Genomic DNA, 18417 nt, shown 5'->3' with positions numbered 1-18417 from the left:
GGCGTTTGGTGGCTTTTATTAGGAGCAAAGCCCCTCAGCTGGGTTTGTTTTACTGTCACAGCTAATGGCAGGTTCAGAGAGGGCCATGCCATGGCAGGCTGAGGTGCAGCCCCCAGAGCACTGCCAGGGAGGGACATGCAGCAGGCAGCAGAGACCTTGGCCAGGGGCACAGCACCGGCCCCACCACGCCTGGCACCTGCAGGATCCACCTGGGAAAAGGAACGAGATCCGAGTCCTGCAAGGGCACCAAGAGAGCCCTGGTCAGGGATGGGTGGGAAACATGTCCCTGCCACAGCTCTAATGCAAGACAAACCCAGCCACATTTACAGCCCTCCCTCCACCTCACCGAGGGACAGGTTCATCACCCCACCCATGCATCTCCAGCCATGGGACAAGGAAGAGCTGAGCTGGGACTCCATCATCAGGGCTAATCCAGGACACTCAGCCCACTCCAGCCCCCTGAAGGGATCCACCTCCCCTCCATCCTGGTGCCCCAACCCAGACCTACCTTGCTCTTTGTCTTGTCCTCCAATCTGTCCTCACTTGGGCACTGTAGGAGAGCACAGGAGACAAAAACCCCTTGAACTCCCCTTGTCTAACTCCCCTTTTGACTCCCAAAAGTGCTGTGTGCTCACCTCAATGTGCACCAGCACATCTCAACCCTGCACACCCCATCCCTGCATACACCTGCTCCAAGCAATCCCACACCCCACCCTCACTGCCTGCTCCTGCCAGTGTCCCCAAGGTCCCAGCCTGGGGCACTCCCAGGTGTTTGTGTCCCCAGCACAGTGCCCAGCTCACCCTCCTTGGCCAGTTGGGCTGATCCCCCAGGGGGCAGCAGGGCGGGGGGGGATTCTCCCCCTGTGCCCCACTCAGGTGAGGCCCCACCTGCAGAGCTGCCCCAGCCCTGGGGCCCAGCACAGGAAGGAGCTGGAGCTGCTGGAGAGAGCCCAGAGGAGGCTACGGAGCTGCTCCAGGCCTGGAGCCCCTCTGGAAGAGCTGGGGGTGTTCACCTGGAACAGAGAGGGCTCTGGGGGGACCTCAGAGCCCCTTTCAGTGCTAAAGGGGCTCCAGGAGAGCTGGAGAGGGACTGGGGACAAGGCATGGTGGGACAGGACAAGGGGGAATGGCTTCCCACTGCCAGAGGACAGAGTTGGATGGGATACTGGGAAGGAATTGCTCCCTGTCAGGGTGGGGAGGCCCTTGTCCAAGCTACCCAGAGAAGCTGTGGCTGCCCCTGGATTCCTGGAAATGTTCAGGGCCAGGCTGGACAGGGCTTGGAGCAATCTGGGATGGTGAAAGGTGCCCTGCCCATGGCAGGGGGTGGGACTGGGTGAGCTTTAGGTCCCTTCCCAGCCAGAGCATTGCTCTGTTGAGGGTCCCTGCCCAGCTGCACTCAGGATGTGCCTGTGGGGCCACAGGACTGGGGCCAGCTGGGTCAGTGCTCCTGGAGGGTGCAGAGCAGCCCCCATAGAGCTGAGCACTGACCCTGTGCCGCACACCCTGTGTCAGACCAACAGCTCTGGAGCTTCCACAGGGCCTGGGGTGCTGGGGCTGCCAGATTGGAGCTCTGCCTGTGTGGGAAGTGGGACAGAGCGTGTGTGGAGGCAAGAGTGTGCTTGGAAGCCACAGGAGAGGAAATACAAGAGTTCAAGGACACCTGGCCAGCACAGGAACACACAGAGGGGATGTGGGCAGTGGTCCTCCCATGGGCCAAGCAGGGGAGCAACACGGGGCAGGTCTGCTCTGGATGCTCTGCTGAGGCAGGGAAATGTGAGTGGGAAATGTGGGCAGGATGCCAAGACATAAATCAAAGCAGCCCAGATGCAGGGGAGGAGGGTCACACACACCCCTCACCACTCTTTGGACAAGAGCAAGGGCAGCCAGTGCTGGGCTTGGCCTCCAGCAGCTCCTCTGGCTCTGCCATTTCTGATTTCCTCCCCATTTTTTTCCCCACGAATAAGGAAAGGTGATTTCAAGATTCTTCAAGACCATAAACCCAAGCAGCCCAAAGGTGCAGCTCCCCAGGGCTGCCCAAAGTCCTTAGACTCCCTCACAACCAGTATCAACTCAAAACAGGGACAAACCACAGCCCTGGGAAAGTGAGGCCTGGGAAAGGCAGGCCAGGGCTCCTGCTTCTCCTTCCCTAAGGAACTCTCACCTTTGACATCCAGTCTGCAGTCTACTGAGGCTTCCCCCAGGGGGTTCACAGCCTTGCAGGTGTAGACACCCCCATCGAAAGGGCCAGGCTTGCGGATCTCCAGGGAGCACACACCCTGATCAATCAGTGCTATGTATTTGGGATCTTCCCGGATCTCCATCTGATTTTTCAACCAGATTATTTTGGGCTGAAAGTTTAAAGCAGGGAGAGAAATGAGAAATCAAATTGTCCCCAAAATACAGCCACTTCTCTCTGCCTTTGCCTTGGCCCTACCTGAAGCTTGTGGCCACGGTGGGATTCACAGTCAGAAGTATTTTGAAGGTCCAAATCTCCCACTTGTGAGCCCTAACCACTGCTCCACCCTTCCTCCCCCAGCACAGAGGAAACAGGGCATGGCTTGATTTAAGACCAGTCTCCCATCTCCATGCAGAAACACCCCAAATGTACTCCAGTTTGACTCAGAGGGCAGCTTCAGCTCCTTAACCTCACCCAACCCTAATCCAACAGCACCAACCATCCCCCAGGTGGTCTCCCACCTCCAGCCACCTTGCAGAAACCCCCCAGGTGTCCCCAGGAGAGGTTACAGTGTCCCTGGAGAAGGCACCGACCTGGGGGAAGCCCCGCACGGAGCAGAAGAGGTGGGTGCTGTAGCCCCGCGTGGTCGTTCGGTCTGTCAGGGGCTGCGTGAACTTTGGGGGCTCCATCATGTCCCGCTGGGGGATCTTCTCTGGCTGGTAAGTGGTTTCTAAGGAAGGAATTAATTCTAGCTGACACCTCAGGCTCCCAGGCTGACCGACACAGGAATTCAGCACAAGGTGCCCAAACCCATTTCTGTTCCCTCTTGTAGGAAGCAAGATGTCAGCTGGCCTGACCCAAGGACCTGGCCCTCAGCTCAGAGCAGCCCTGTTTCCTCATCCAATCATGAGATGGCAGTGCCCAGGCCCTGCAAGGGACAGGGGGGATGCCAATCCCACTGTGACACATCCTGTGTGCAGCAATGAGACCCAGGCCGGGCACACTCTGCATCTCCCACTCCATCCCCAAATCTCAACCACAGAAATAAGAGTTGGAGGGAAGCTCTGCAGATGGCAGAGACCCTAGGTCACTCTGTGCTACCAGGGAGCAGGATGGAAACAGATGGAAGGAGAGTAGGGCTGATTGGAGATTTGGCCCTGAGCCGTGGACAAAAAGCCAGGGCTGCTCTGACTCTTCCCAGCTCCTGTTTCCATCTCATCCCAGGGATGTCCATGCCTTGGTTCTTCCAGGGGGCTGAGCATGGCATAAGCTCTCCCCAGAGGAGAAATGAGGTGCAGAGAGGGGACAGGGAACCTCTGGACCTTGGGGGTGCTCAGCCTCAACCCTGCTGGTCTTGTCCTGGGGACCAGCCCAGGAACATCAACACAACTCCAAGGAAGTCCCATGGGCCCATTGGTCAGGACCCCTCTTGGACAGCCCCCTCCCCAGCCCCTCAGCCAGGAACATGTCCCCACTTGTCTTCTCGATGTGGGCCACTCCAGAGGCCACCGCAGCACTGTCGCTGAGCCCGCAGATGTTCTCGGAGAACACTCGGAAGGAGTAGGTGTTGCCAATGATGAGGTCGGAGATGGTGCAGCTGGTGCGGGTGCAGCGCTCCAGCACTGTGAACCATTTCTGGGAGGAAAAAAGGAGGGAAAAAGAGAGCAGTGAGGAAAGACAGGCTGTGACAAGGATGGAGAAGGTGTGGGGTGGGGCAGGGAGTGCTGCAGTCCCTCTCCCATCAGGGCATCACCACCAACAGGAGTGCCCAGGCTTACCCCACTCTTCTTGTCTGACTTCTGCACCCTGTAGCCCTTGATCTCAGCATTCCCATTGTCTGCAGGGGGGGTCCACTCCAGGGCCACATTGAAGCCCCACACATCCACCAGCTTCAGGTTCTGGGGAGGGCCGGGTGGCTCTGCAAACACAAACACCCTCAGGGTGACATCCCAGTTTGCTCCCCCCACATTCTGTACCTTGGCCATCCCTTGACCTTGCTTTTAATCTCTTCTCACCTTGGTGCAGCACACAAGGGATGAGAAGCTGAGGGGCAAGGCTGGCAGAAACTCTGCATTCCCACCCAGAGAAGTTCACATGCATGATCCTGTTGAGGATCCCACTGGAACAGGGACTCCAGAGTCCTTTGCCTTGTTGCCATTGCATCACATCCCACCCAGAACAAGACCTACCCAACCAAGGAGGAGAAAAGAGCTCCAGAGTGACCCTGCAGAGTGCCACCCTCAGCTTACCAACCACCTGGATGTCCAGGGTAGCCTTGTCCTCGGCGCCGTTGATGCGCACGGTGAGCTCGTACTTGCCCGAGTCGGTGCGCTGGGCCTGGCGGATGTAGAAGATGGTGTCCCGGGCCGTGGTGCGGATGTTGATGCGGCTGCTGTCCAGGGGCTGCCCTCCCTTGCTCCAGCTCACCTCAGGCTGCGGCTTTCCCTGCAGACACAGGCGGGTCAGCAGCCCCTCGGGCATGGGTCCTGCTGGGAAGGACGAGCGGCAGAGCCACCGCACTGTGTCCGGGCAGCAGCAGCCCGAGGGCCACTTCTCCCGTCCAGCAGGAAAGAAGCTGCAGCTGATTCCTGTCAGACTCACTAAGGGGAAGCCATCAGGCTCCAGGGATGAGGTGGGAGCATGCTGGCTCCCCAAGGTCCTCATGGAGTAAGCCCAGCTGTACTTGCCAGGGCACAGCTGTGTTGAGCCCAGGCTCCAGCTTAGCACCAGGGCTTGAACTAAGCATACAGGGAAAATTCATATCTGGAGCATGGCCAGCTGAGTTCAAACTGTCTGTGAGACATGGCATGGACAAGCCCCTCAGTTCAGGGGCCTCTCACTCCCTCCGCTTGCCCAAAATGTTTCAGAGCCTGCTGCCATGCTGGAGGTGCTCTGGTGATGTTCCAGACATGATGAGAGAGATAGCTGAGGAGACGACCTCCAACCTAACCCACCAGTGTCAGCATTGCTCCACCTGGGCCTGCCCTCCTCCAAAGGCAGCTGGTCTCCTCCAGGGACCCCAGTGCTGTGCTATGGGGTCCCAAGGCATGTGGCCAGGAGCACGAGCTGAACTGGACTTATTGGCTGAGGCAGCAGAAACAGCCAGTCCATGTCCAGATGTGTTTGGGGCTGTCCCACTGCAACATCATCAACAAAGATGTAGCAGGGGAAAAATGGAACCTGGGCAGGAAGAGGAGAGAGATTCCCAGCCCATCACCCACCCTTGGCCCATAAGACACAATGACCAGGCCAAGCCAGAGCACAGTTGGACACATAAACTAACCTGCAGGAGCTAATCTGGAGTGAAATGCCCAGCAGATTAAAGCCCAAATCTCCCCGGTACCTGAAAGGGGATCATGATGTTCACAGCATCCCCCACACGCCTGATGTAAGTCTCCCGCAGGTGCCGAGGCATGCGGATCTTCGGGAGCTCTGGGGACAGAATTCCCATTGTGAGACCAGGAATTCCCATTCCTCAGCTGGCTGGCCCTCTCCACACACATCCCTCCTTGGCCACCAAGAAAATCCACCTCAACACAGCCACCTTCTCCCTCTCCTCCCTCTGCTCCCCTGAAGGCTGTGCTGGCCTGTCCCATTCCTGTACCCCAGAGTGACAGCCATCCCTGGGATCCCCGGTCACCAACCCAAGGGCAGCATTCTGATGGACCATTCTCCCCTCTTCATGACTTCCTGGCCATGGACACAGCCTGGCCTCAACCAGAAGAGCCACAGCACAACTTATACTGCAACAAGGCAGGGAACAGCATCTCCCAGTTGGGAAATATTTCCCCCCTGACTTTCCAGAGGCATGCGAGCCCAGCTTTCAGCAAGGACAAGGCTCAATCTCCACCTTCCTCTGCAGTCCAGGCCTCTGAAACACCAAGGAGGTGCCTGGTCATACCAGAGTTGTGAAAGGCAAACATCTCCAGGGAAACACAACAAAGACAAGCAAAATGCCCATTGGAGAATGCTCATGGAGTGTGTCCCCTTCCCAGGGCGGAACAGGAGCTGAACAACTCTGCTGGCTCAGTGATAGCCAGGGATCCCCTGGAGCCCCTCAGGAGGAGCTGGGAGTCTCTGCCTGGGTTAAATGTGCACGAGCTACACCCTGGGGAGGGGGCCCAAGCAGAATAAACCAGGCCTGAGCCAAACAGCTGAACAGCTGTGAGGGCTGGGGAGCAGGGACAGGCCCTCGCTGACAGCTGAGACCGTCCCTGCTCTGCTCTGCTGCCATTCCTGCAGGGATCCATCCCCCTGCTGCCACTTGGGCTCATCAGTCTCAGCCGGGGAGGGAAACCCGACCTCGGGCAGGAATGTTAATTCATGGATGTTTTCCCCAGATCCCCAGCGCTTCTCTCAGAGGGACTGGGCTGGCCAAGGTCAGTGGCCACAGTGACAAAATGCCATGCTGGGAAGGCCTTTTTTCCTGCCCTTGTTCCCGGGAAAATGTGACTCCCATACTGATCCTTCATCCCACCAGATGAAGGGAAACTTGTCTCTTTCCACCTCCCAAGCCCACTCATCCCACCTGTTGTTAAGCTCCGTGCTGTCCCATTGCTGCTATTTAAAATCCCCTGGGGTGCTATAAATGAACTGGTGAGATGCACAAAATGCAGGCTGAGAGAAAATGTGAGGGTCAGGAGACAACAGAGGGAAGGGAAGGGAAGGGAAGGGAAGGGAAGGGAAGGGAAGGGAAGGGAAGGGAAGGGAAGGGAAGGGAAGGGAAGGGAAGGGAAGGGAAGGGAAGGGAAGGGAAGGGAAGGGAAGGGAAGGGAAGGGAAGGGAAGGGAAGGGAAGGGAAGGGAAGGGAAGGGAAGGGAAGGGAAGGGAAGGGAAGGGAAGGGAAGGGAAGGGAAGGGAAGGGAAGGGAAGGGAAGGGAAGGGAAGGGAAGGGAAGGGAAGGGAAGGGAAGGGAAGGGAAGGGAAGGGAAGGGAAGGGAAGGGAAGGGAAGGGAAGGGAAGGGAAGGGAAGGGAAGGGAAGGGAAGGGAAGGGAAGGGCCCAGTAGATCAAGCTGTATGGGGAGGGTCTCTCAGCTTTTTGGGTTTTACACCTGTACATGTGCCTGGAACAAAGCTCAGGCAGCAGGTACAGGGTGTGGAAAGCATGAGCTGTACATTGACCATCTCATGCCAGTCCCTCACACCCCAGTTTTCCCAGTCCTATGAGGTCTGGTGGGATGGTTTTGATATCAGAGGGGAGCAGGCACAGCCACCACCCTGAAGCCAAATTCACCTCCTCCAAGCGCACTGAGAAATTGAACTCTGCAGGACCCTTTCCATGGGTTGGTAGTCTTCTCCAAGCCTTTTCTTATGAAAAGCTGGTGGTTCCAGGAATAACTTTTCTTAGTATTTCTATTTTTAAGCAGCTGAAAAATCTGATGTGCTGAATAACAAGAAAACTTGAGCATTAATAATTCCTTCTAGAGGGAAAATTATTCTGTATTTGCTATTTGCTGAGTGCAAACAGGCCCTGCCCTCCTGCATCAGCCTCTGCACATTGGCAGCACCCCGAGAGGAATGTGAGTCTTGCTAAGCATGGGAGCAACTCATTCATTAGCGAGTTCAGCATGATTAAAGTTCCCATGCTCCAGACAACCAGCTCTTGACTTCCCTGAGCTAAATAAACAAAGCTGTCCAATGTGTGCCGTGGCAAATTCGGGATGTGACACTGCCAAGGGGAGGAGACATGCTCAGGGGAGGTGAATTCTGAGCTCTTGCCATTAAATGGGAAAATGTGGCTCTGCCTTTTGAGTCCTTCACCCCCAAAATTTCAACATCAGCAAGATTGGAGAGGTCAGCAGCCACTGAGAATAACATCTGTCAAAGGCTGGATGGGACCCCTGAGAGGCTGCTCATGCTCAGATGGACCGGACAGAGCTTTGGCACAGAAATGGTGCCCTCAGGGGCAGTACTCACGGAGGATCTCCCTGATGAGCACGGGCTGCTCCAGCGTGGCCGGGGCGCTGCTCCCGCTGGCACTGACGGCCACCACCCGCACGTGGATCTTGTCCCCAGAGCTGAGCTCTGGCACCGTGCAGCGGGTGGAGAGGAAAGGCTCCTGGTTCACAGCTTTCCAGTCTGAACCTGCAACAGAGCCAGCACAGCACTTTGGATGTGCCGTGGACAGACAGACACACCCTGAGCAGCAGGATCGAGGCCCAGAAGGTGAGACCCAGGGGCAAAGAATCCTTTCCTTGGAAATGGGGAAGGATTTGGGGCACCAGCAGAAAAAAGGAGCTTTGGCAGGGAGGTTGGCCAACCCTGCCAAGGAGTGTGGGGTATGAAGTGCTGGCAGGAGCTCAGCACTGGAGCACGAGGACATTTGCAAGCAAGAAAAGGCATCGGGCCAGCGAACACGTCCCTGCTGACCAGGTGCATTTCTGAAACGAAAGATCCTTGGAGCTGCCTGCCAGCCACTCTGCTGTTCTCACTGCCCCAGGACAGCACTGGGGTTCACCATGGCCTCCACAAACCCCTCACACTGAGCAGGGTCTGCTCAGAACCTGCCCCTGGCCAGATGGACCTCTCCAAGTGTTCTTCCCGCTGGTAAGGGATGTCTCAAACTCAACCCAGAGTCCAGCCCTCCACCAGCCCCAGCTAACCTAGCTTTGCCTCTCAATATGTTTCTCACTTGGAAAATAAACTGCCCCAGTATCCCAGGGAGTGGGTGTCCCAGGTGGGCAATGACAGTGACCCACAAATGCCAGGGTGTGCCAAGCCCCCATGTGCACCTTCAGAACAGGAAAGTTTTCTTGTCAATGCCACTGGAGCAGCCAAATCCCATCAGATCCTCTTTCCCTTCACCACTGGCATTGCCCAAATCAGCCCTCACTCAAATCTCACCATATTTTAGCCAACCAGAGTCTTGTACCCACCCAAATACAGCAGTCCCGTGGCCCCTGGGTGATGACAGAGGGACTGGAGTTCTCCTGTCCTGCAGCAGACCCAAAGCAAGCCAGGACAGCATACAGACTGGGCCCTTTGGGTGGCTGTCAGACAAATCCCTCCAGGAATGTCTGCATCTTTCCTTGTCCCATGCAAGGACTTCCTCACGTATCCCACCCAGTCGTGGCAACCTCTCCACCTGCAGCCCAACAGCGGGAGCCTCCCACAGCCAAGAATGTGTCCATCATGTGTGCCACAAGCTAAACAGCTGAGGATCAAGTTCCCTGAGGTCCATGGGCCACCTGGGCCTCCCAAACCACTCCAGCCCAGCCTCCCCTTGCGGATCCTCCTATCCATACAGACCCTTCACTCTCACCCCAAAGCCCAGCAGGGCTTCAAGAGAGTGACCAAAACACAAATCTTATCCACTCACCTCGTTCCACCTCCCAGCAGTACAACTGGAGAGCCATGGACAATTGCTGGACAACTGCTGCCACCTCCCAGCCCACCTCCATCCACCACAGCCACTTTCCTTCCAGACATTATCAAGTCTGCTGATACATGTCCAGGACCCTTCCCTTCCTCATCCTCCCATTTTATCCCCATTCCTTCCATGCTTCATTTTTGGGCAAACATGGAAGGGTTGAACTTTTTCCTCCTGTTTTCTTGAAATGCCATCCCAGCCCTGGGTCTCTGCAGCTCTGGAGTTCATCAGAGACCATCCCAAGAAGGTGTGCTGGTCTCTGCTCCCCCTAAAGCTGGACACAGCCGTGACTCTAAACCTGCTCCAAGCCCCTGCTAAAGCCATCACTTCTGTCTGACAGGCAATGGGATTCCCTGTTCCTTCATGGAAAAGAAATAACCATTCAAAATTGATCCATTTGGGCAAAGAAAGGGAATTGTTGCTGGGGGAAATACTCTGCTGGGATCCACCCAGCTCCATCCCATCCCACAACCATGCACCACCTCTCCATGCTCATGAGGCAGGAAAGACCAAACCTACTTCCATCTTTGCAGATCTCCACCACATATCCATCCAGGCCTGCCCGGCCTGTCTGCTCCGGGGCTTTCCAGGTCAGCGTGAATGAGTTTTCACTCACTTCTTCCACAGCCAAGGACAAGGGGCAGCTGGGTGGCTCTGTAACAAACCCACAGTGGTGATGGTAGGGCTCGAGTGCTGGGGCTCTCGGAGGGCAATCACTCAGCCTCCAGGTCTGTCTTCAGTCCACCTAATCCCCAGCCCTCTCCCACTGCAAAAATATCCTTGATGACTTCATCCCCCCATCCCTTCTCCCCGGCACATGCCCCCTCCCAGCCTTGCTTATGTCCTCTCCCCGCCTTGCTTATGTCCCCTCCCCACTCCACTGTTCCCCACTCACCTTCCTTTGGTTTCTCCACTTTAGGTTCAGGGGCTGGGGGTTCAGCTGGGGGAGCTGGGGAACCTTCTGCAGGCGCTGGAGCCGCTTCTGCTCCAGCTTCTGTGGGGATGGGAGCAGATTCATCTGTGGGAGCTGGGGGCTGCTCCGGGGGATGCTCGGGGGCTGGGGGCTCTGCAGCAGCTGCTGCTGGGGCTTCTTGCTTTGGGGCTGCTTCTTCCTTTGGAGGTGCTTCTTCCTTGGGGGCTGCTCCCTCCTTGGGGGCTGCTCCTTCCTTGGGGGCTGGCGCTGCCTTTTTCTTGGCCGCGGCTGGAGCCGGTTTTTTGGCTGCCGGTGAAGTTTTGCCGGTCATGGCTGCAGAGCGTAGGGGCTGGGCAAGGGGATGCTCTGGGGTCTCTGCTCCGGGGTGTCTGCTCTGTTTTGGGGTTCCTGCTCCAAATGAAAGTTCTCTCCTCCGGATCTGGAGTCTGGACTCTGAGGTTGGGGTCCCGGCTCAGGACCAGGTGTCTCCACTCTGGGCCAGTGGTCTCTGCTCCGGCTGTGCTGGGAGGGGAACCAGGTCACTGAGCCAGAACAGGGGCTGGGTGACTTTTATAGGCTTTGGCTGGCACTTGTCACCTCCCTGCAAACCAATCTGCCTGCGCAGGCGGGGCTGCCAGGAATAGCCACCCGGGACCTGCACATTCAGCAGTCCCAGCTGCCCCCTCCTATGGGATGGCAGCACATGGGCCCGGCCCCCCCAGCAGCCCCCTTGGGCTCACTGGGACTGGGCAGGCCAGGGCCAGGTCACCTTTCTTTAGGGACATGGCTCGTGTCCCCAGCATCAGCACCCTCTGGCTAAGGGCTTCCCCACCCCTGCCACCTCCTCAGTCACCTATTGCCTCCCAGTCCCCACAGACTTGCCCTGGACCCCCTCATCCCCCTTGCCTTCCTCAGCCCCTGAATTAACACCAGAACCACCCCCAAGCCCTCCCTGTTAATCCTGCAATTCCCCCCTCAGATCCTCACAGTCCCTGTAGCCCCAGACCCCTCTGGTTCCCCTGCCCTTCTTCAGCCTTATCCCCAATCCCACTGCCCTGAAAGAGGTTGGAAGACAACCTTTGAGTCACCTGTACCAACCCAGCTGCCCACACCCCTAACCCACATTTCTGGGGAAGATAAATCACTCACCAGCCCCATGCCATGTTCTCCAGCCTTTGTTCTGCTCAGTCAGCCATCCTTGTTCACGGAGCATGGAGACAAGGGGCGTTATGTCACCCCAGAACTCGTGACCAGCCACCCTACCATTACCCCCAAACTCAGATTCACCCCAAATCCCCCCAGTGACCCAGGAAAGCCCCATTAATTCTATGGGTCATAAACCACTCACCCTCTCCTTGCTCCTGCTCCCTGATTTGCCCTCATGCTGTGCATGACACTACTAGAAGTGTCTCTGTATCGCTAACCTTCCTGCAATTAGAGTTGAGAGAGTGTTTTCCCCATTTTCCAGCTAATTCCCATCTCCAGGAATGCTGCTCTGAAGTGGCCAAGCAAGCCTGGCTCTCCTGGGTGCTGGTCCATGGGCTCACCAGCTCTGTGGTCCCCAGGAAACATCTCCAGACATGGACATGAGGGTCAAGAGGCATCTCCAAGACAGCCAAAGTGTGAGGCACATTCTCTGCCAGGGCCAGACAATCCCAGCTTTGCTAACAAGGGGCTGATTTTCCAAGCTGAGGGAGCTGTGGTCACTCAGGAATGGGAGGGAGAGAAATAAGAGCAAAGCCCCATTGGCCAGGCTGGTTTTTAAATGCATGGTGACCCAAAGAAGAGCCTGAGGGGTGCACCCCAGCTGGAGCAGCATGACCCTCTTGCTTCAGGAGGGATTTTGTTTTTGTCTCCTGGTTATTTGGCAGCAGGGCAAAGCCAGGATACCATGAGATAAGGTTGGTGCCTCAGGGAGGATCTGTTTGCCCCAAACTGTGTGATAACCCAGATGTTCCTTGATTATTTCCCCAGTGAGGAGAATTTGAGTAATAAAAGTTCTGCATTACCCAAAGTTCCATTGGAATGCCTGAGGGATGAGATCCTTGAGGCAGGAGAGGGTGATATGGGGCTCCCAGGCATTTCTGGTGCCTGCATGAATGGATCCTGGCAGTTCCTTTTCTGCCCAGAGCACCTTGGAGTGATTCAGAATTGCCAAGAGGGTCATGAACCAGAAAATTCCCTGCAGCTGCTCCAGCCAGAGGACAAGTCCTGCTGCCCAGCAGGGAGAGGGAGGGCTGGAGAAGATCATCCATCCATCCTGCTCCAGCTGTCTTGGGCTCCCAGGGGCCAAGTGGAGAAGCTCTGGTTTCTCCACACCTTGGCCCACCAGGATTTCATCGTGCCTTGGATGGCCTTGGCCCCCTCCTTGACTCCTCTGCTTGACCCCTCCACATGGGCCATGCCTTGATGACTCTTTCCATCAGCTCGCAGGTGGCCAATTGCAGACTCCCCCAAACATCTGCTCAGGCATCTTCCCTGTGTCTTTCTCAACCATGATGTCTAATCTGAACAAAAAAAACCCACTTCATCGCAAAAAAAAAAGGGCTTATTTTGATTATATGTTAAGAGAAGCAATTTTAAAAGCTCAGAAAGAAAAATAAATCAATACCAAAACTCCAATTCATAAGGAAATGAGCACACAGATTTCTCTCTGATTTCAGTTTGGGGGAGTGCAGCTGAAAATTACATACTTGCCCCAGGAAAAATAAAGAATATCAATGCAATAATTTCACTTGAAGTTCTCGATTTGAAAGAAGCTTGGGTCTGTCGACCTGCTCCATGATGTTTGGATGCTTCTGCTCTGTTGACTCAGCGGGTGACTAATAGGTTATGAGCAGATGAATCAACATGGTTTATCACCCACTCTTATCTGGGCCACGTTACTGGAGTTTATTGGCATGTTGTTTATTCACATGTTGGGCAAGTGCTGGGTGCTGGGCAAACCCAGCAGGGAAACACTGAGGAGCTGCTGCTGTTGATGGCAAAGGTCCCAATTCCAAGTCAAAGCGTTTCCCACAGGCTCCAGAGGTGGGATTGACCTTTCCTTGCCCACCATGGTGGCTTCACTTGTGGATTCTCAATGGGGATGGAGAAACTGCTGCCAGGAGGTGACTTCACCTCAGGACAGAGGGGACTGTCCCATGCCCCTGTATTCAGTGAGGAAGCTCAAATTAATCTGCTGATGGAAATGAAAATCACATAGAGGGGGCTGTTCCGGCAGGCAGCTGGGAGGGTTGAATATTAAAAATTTAGTCATAATTTAAATATCAGCACATTTTTGCCTGAAACTCGAAGTATTTCAGGATTTAGCTGAAATACAGGTTATCCATGTTTTCCAGTGAGAAAAAAAAATCTCTTCCTACAAAAGCTGGTACTTTTATAACTTGACTTTGACCCACATTTCCAGCCCACCAAGTCACTGATACATTTCCTTGCTTATTTTCCAAGTGAGTATAGGTCTAAGTATAGGAAATATCATTTATGCCAGAAAGGATCAGATCCTCCTCATGCCACTGTTATTCCAAATCCCCCTGATGATGCAGCACAATGGTCGATCATTTTCCAGCAGGAAAATGTTTGTTTGACAGGATCCCATTGCAAAGAGGTGAATTTGTTCCCCCAAAACATCAGATGGGCCCATCCAGCCAGAGTCCCAGTTCAGGAGAGCAGAATTCCATTGCAGATGGGATGGGGGAGGTCCCCACCATGACAGCTGATGTGCTGGTGCAGAGAGAGAGGACATGCCTCTGACAGCTGGAGCAAACCATGGAGGCTCCCAGAGATTAGGACATCCCCTAAAGAAGGCTCAGGATTGGGCAGGAGGAGGTGAGACCTTCCCATGGCACATCGTAAAGCAAAGGGAAGATGCCAAAGGCCTGGAATAAACAAGGAGTTCCCTGAAGCTGTCACATCTTCTGTGCTCATCCTCTCCTGTCCCTGTCCCCATTAACATCTCTGGAGATTCTGGTGGGCTCTTTGCACCCCAGCAAGACTGTGAAAGCAGCAGTGGATGTCACACCTGGGCCACCACAGGCTCTGGGCACGGCGTCATCAGGTCCCTGGCACTGCCATGGGTTTGGCCAGGGCAGAGGACAGAGCACCAGGGCATCAGTGTGGGTGTCAGCAAGGAGAGCCAGCCACAGCCTGGATCAGGGGATACCTGGGACTGACAGGGTCCCCACTGCCAACCCCAGTGAGATAAATTCAGAGTCACCCGACAGGACAGAGGAGAACCATGCCCACCTCCCTTTGGCCACATCCAACCCTGCACACATCGTGTGGACTGTGAGTCCATGGGAGACATCACAGAAGGCCAGAAAAATGCCCAAATCCGAATTTCAGCAGAAAGGAGGTGTCCAAGCCCCATCAGGGAGGCTGTTGCTGGTGGTTACTGGAGCTGATTCCTGTGTGGGTGTGTGCCCTCCCTTCAACTGCTGTGCCTGCCTTTGCCTGTCCCCTTCCAGGGTTAATTCAGATCTCCAGAAAACTAGGGAGCTCATCTGGAAAGCACACCGCGGCCAACCACAAATGCCAGCAGGTTGTTTAGGTAGGCAGGCTCAGTGCCCTACCCACCACCTCCCAAATCCCACATCCCTGCTCAGCATTTCCAGCCTGCTGTCACTGCGATATTCACAGAGCACTGAGTCAAGCAGTCGGGGCAGGCAGCAGGTGGGCTGGGACCAGGCTGGATTTCCATTTGTCTGTCACACACAAGTGGACACTTACTTCATCCCAAAGCAATGACTGCAGGCCGGGGCTCCAGCCCTGAGCTGGGACACGGCCCCAGTTCCCCTCCCAAAGCCCCCCAGGACAGGGCCTGTCTCCTTGTCACCCTGGGAAAATATTTTTAAGCAAGTATTGCTTTGAAATATCCTTGTCTGGTCCAGAAAAGTCAACCAGGTAACAAAGAGACATCAGCAGGAGCATCTCTGAGGTGCTGAGAGGCGTTTCTTGCCTGATGGACATCCCTTGGTTGGCCAGGCCTCTAACAGCCACTGGCTCCAGAGCTGTCCCTGTCACTGGGTGCAGCCCAGCTCACCCCAGCAGCACTCAGCAGCACCAGTTTGATTCACTGACTCTCCAGTAACCCTTTCTTCAGGGAAAACGTTGTTCAGCCCTGACACAAGCTGCCCAGGGCAGTGGTGGAGCCCCCAGCCCTGAGAGATTTCAAAAGCCATGTGGATGTGGCAGCTGAGGACAGGGGTTAGTGGTGGCCTTGACAGTGCTGGGTTCAGGGTTGGACTCGATGACCTTAAGGGTCTTTCCCAACCTAACTGATTGTCTAATTCCATGATCAGTCAGGGTGCACTCACCTCCAGGAGCCCAACATCAGCTCATGGAGCAGCAGGGTGGGTGCCCAGACCTGCACTGGCCCTGCTGGGATCAGGAGCTGCTGGATGCAGGCAGGGGATGCAAACACCCAGAACAAGCTTTTGGGCTGCTATTTTGGGGCTGTAATGGGATCATTCTCCTCCAATATGGATGAGGTAGAAAAATAAGAAAACTCATGCAGAGATGTCCTGATTTTGCCCCGTGACTCGCTGGGAGCTGAGCCAGGGAGCTCCGTGTTCCCTCCAGCCTGAGACAGCACTGCAGTGGAAAAACCATCACAGAGAGGCATCAGCTGCTGCCCACAGCCAAAATGGTTTCCCCTAAAGAAGGCCAGGGCCACCTGTGGGGCCACCACAATTACAGTCACTGCAGGAGGGGACAGCAGAGCCAAGCAGGAGCTGCAGGGCAGGAGCTGCAGGGCAGGAGCTGCAGGGCAGGAGCTGCACGCAGGGCCAGCTGGGGCTGAGCATGCCGGGCCAGCAGGAGCCCTCACGCACCTTGGCACCACAGCTGTCACCTGCAGGGCCAGCCCTGGGGCAGTGCCAGCCCTGGGGCAGTGCCAGCCCTGGGACACTGCTCTGCCTGGGGTGGGTTTTTTCCAGCCCTGCTTTACCTCTGGAGCTGCCAGCAGGAACTCACCTCGGACAGGGAGCCTGCAGGGACAGGGCTGTGTCAGCCCCTGTCTCTTCAGCCTGTGCAGAGTCACCTCTACCAAGGCTTGGGGACGGCAGCTGGAGATGCCAATAAGGCTCTGTCACCACCTGTCCGGGCTGGCCCTGCCCTGTGTCACAGAGAAACTGCAATTAGTAGCTCAGGTTTTCCTCCTTCATTAAAACTAGGAGCTCAGGAAGGCCTGAATTGTTTCAAAGCCCCTTTGCTGGTTTATTCTGAGCATTTGCACCCAGGGACCAGAGCCACAGCTGCTGCTTCTCTCCCCTGAGCTGGGAGGCTCTGCAGGAGAAGGGGGAGGGAGCAGCTCAGCCCCAGGCTCCCCCAGCACCAAGGGTGAATTTCAATATGGATTGGGACCAGCAAGGAACTCAGTGTTTGCTCTGCACAGGACAGGCACCACTCTCAGAGCCTGCTCTGCTCCTCTCCTGGCTGCAGCCCCAGGCAGGTGCAGGCACTGCTGCTCCCCAAGAGGGTGCCCAGCCCTGCCCTAAGGACTGAGAGAGACTGAAACCCCTGCCAGGGTGCACAGTGACATTGGCCACAAACAGCCCAGACACTCATTTGACCTTCAGCATCCCCTTCACCACGTCCCTGCTGCTCCATCAAGGACTTAAGGCCACCTTGAGTGTCTTCAAGGCCACTGCTCCTACCCAGTCCCTCCTGTAGGACCAACACTGGTGTTTCCACTTCCCCTCCCAGCTCTTCCCATATTTCCTCACATCCAACGCCTCCTTTCCTTGCCTTGCATGCTTTCACTGGCACCCTCACCTTCCCTGTGCTCTTCCCGTTCCCTCCTCCCCCCTGCTCCCTTCCACCCACTCCTGGTCCCTGCAGGACTCTGCCAAGCTCCATCCTGAGCATCCCTGTTCAGCTGAGAGCAGCAGGACCAGCAGGATGTGCTGCAGCCGGACCTGCCCCAGCCCTGGGGACACTGGAGCTACTGGGACCAGCCAAGCTCCAGATGGGGCACTGATATGCCAGGGCAGTCCTTGAGGCCAGTGTGGTGGTGCCACAAGGGCTGCCTGCACCTTGCTGTGCCCAGGGTGTTTGGGAAGGGCTGTCCCTTCCCAGGGTTCTTGGAAGCAAATGGGATCTGCTCCCTTGTTGGGACAGCATGTCCTGGCCCAAACCACAACCCTCCCTAACCCAATGACCTTTATTTGAGAACTTCCCTACTGTTTCCCCCTCCTGGGAAGGTTTGCTGGGTTGGAGGGAATATGAGAGGGTTTGGAGCACCCCCAAATCTCAGTGACTTCCGGCAGGTCCTAATGAACTGGGAATGCACACCAGTTTGGGCTGTCCAACAGGGCCCAGCTGCATCCTTTCCCCGCTGCCACCAGGGAGCATCGTGGGGACGTTCAATCCTGCTGTCCCTGGGCTAGGGGACGCCAAAATCCTGCAGACAGTGAAATCCCCCCAGCCAAGCTTTGGAAATGCCCGGTCCTTGGAGCCCCTGGTGCACCCAGAGCCAGCTGTGGCCCAGCCCTGTTCGAGATGCAGGGCCTTGCACCCAGAAGCTGCTCCCTGCCCTGTTCAGCACAGTGTGACAGCCCCGTGCCATCCCTGGGGGAAGCATTTCCCCAAAACACCTGCAGAGCAGCTGGGCCAAGAGATGGTGCTCAGAGAACAATGAGGGGTTGATCTGTTGATCTAATAATCTGCAAAGAAACAGCCATGGAAGATGCTCCAATCTCATCCTCCTTGTCCATGAGCAAGTCAATGCCAAAAGGACACTTGGGTAATTGCAGGGAAAGGCCAAAACCTCCAGCTGGACGTGACCAAGGACAGTGAGAGCCAGGGATGAGGCTGGAGGTGGCTTTGGCTCTTACCCATCTCCTGGCAAAGATCTCAGGGCATTCAGAGACAAGAGGAAGAGGCGGGGGATCTTCAGCCTCCCAAGTGCTGACTCTTAAGAAGGAGGAGAAATTCTCAGTCACACAAAATCTGAGAGA

The 18417-nt window shown here is 55.9% G+C and overlaps 1 protein-coding gene across 3 annotated transcripts; it reads right to left on the bottom strand.

Annotated features, from left to right (window-relative positions):
* On the bottom strand, window positions 1-11012 carry MYBPH (myosin binding protein H). 3 transcript variants are annotated; one of them, XM_005492445.4, is made up of 11 exons: window positions 10442-11012; window positions 10066-10200; window positions 8094-8261; window positions 5520-5608; window positions 4426-4621; window positions 3955-4094; window positions 3652-3811; window positions 2770-2906; window positions 2162-2348; window positions 509-550; window positions 1-235 (listed from the first exon to the last, which is right to left on the bottom strand). In XM_005492445.4, exons 1-10 carry the CDS (start codon window positions 10788-10790, stop codon window positions 540-542), a joined length of 1572 nt encoding a protein of 523 aa, XP_005492502.2. In that variant the 5' UTR covers window positions 10791-11012; the 3' UTR covers window positions 1-235; window positions 509-539. The 3 variants fall into 3 exon arrangements, with proteins under 3 accessions (XP_005492502.2, XP_074384282.1, XP_074384283.1); XM_074528181.1 differs by having other exon boundaries at window positions 1-209; XM_074528182.1 differs by lacking the exon at window positions 8094-8261.
* Between the last annotated feature and the right edge of the window lie 7405 nt (window positions 11013-18417).

Source organism: Zonotrichia albicollis, chromosome 28 (assembly GCF_047830755.1).
Source record: "Zonotrichia albicollis isolate bZonAlb1 chromosome 28, bZonAlb1.hap1, whole genome shotgun sequence".
In the NCBI taxonomy this organism is placed as follows: Eukaryota; Metazoa; Chordata; class Aves; order Passeriformes; family Passerellidae; genus Zonotrichia; species Zonotrichia albicollis.
Note: the sequence above shows the minus strand (reverse complement) of the source record. Positions and strands in the feature narration are given on the sequence as shown.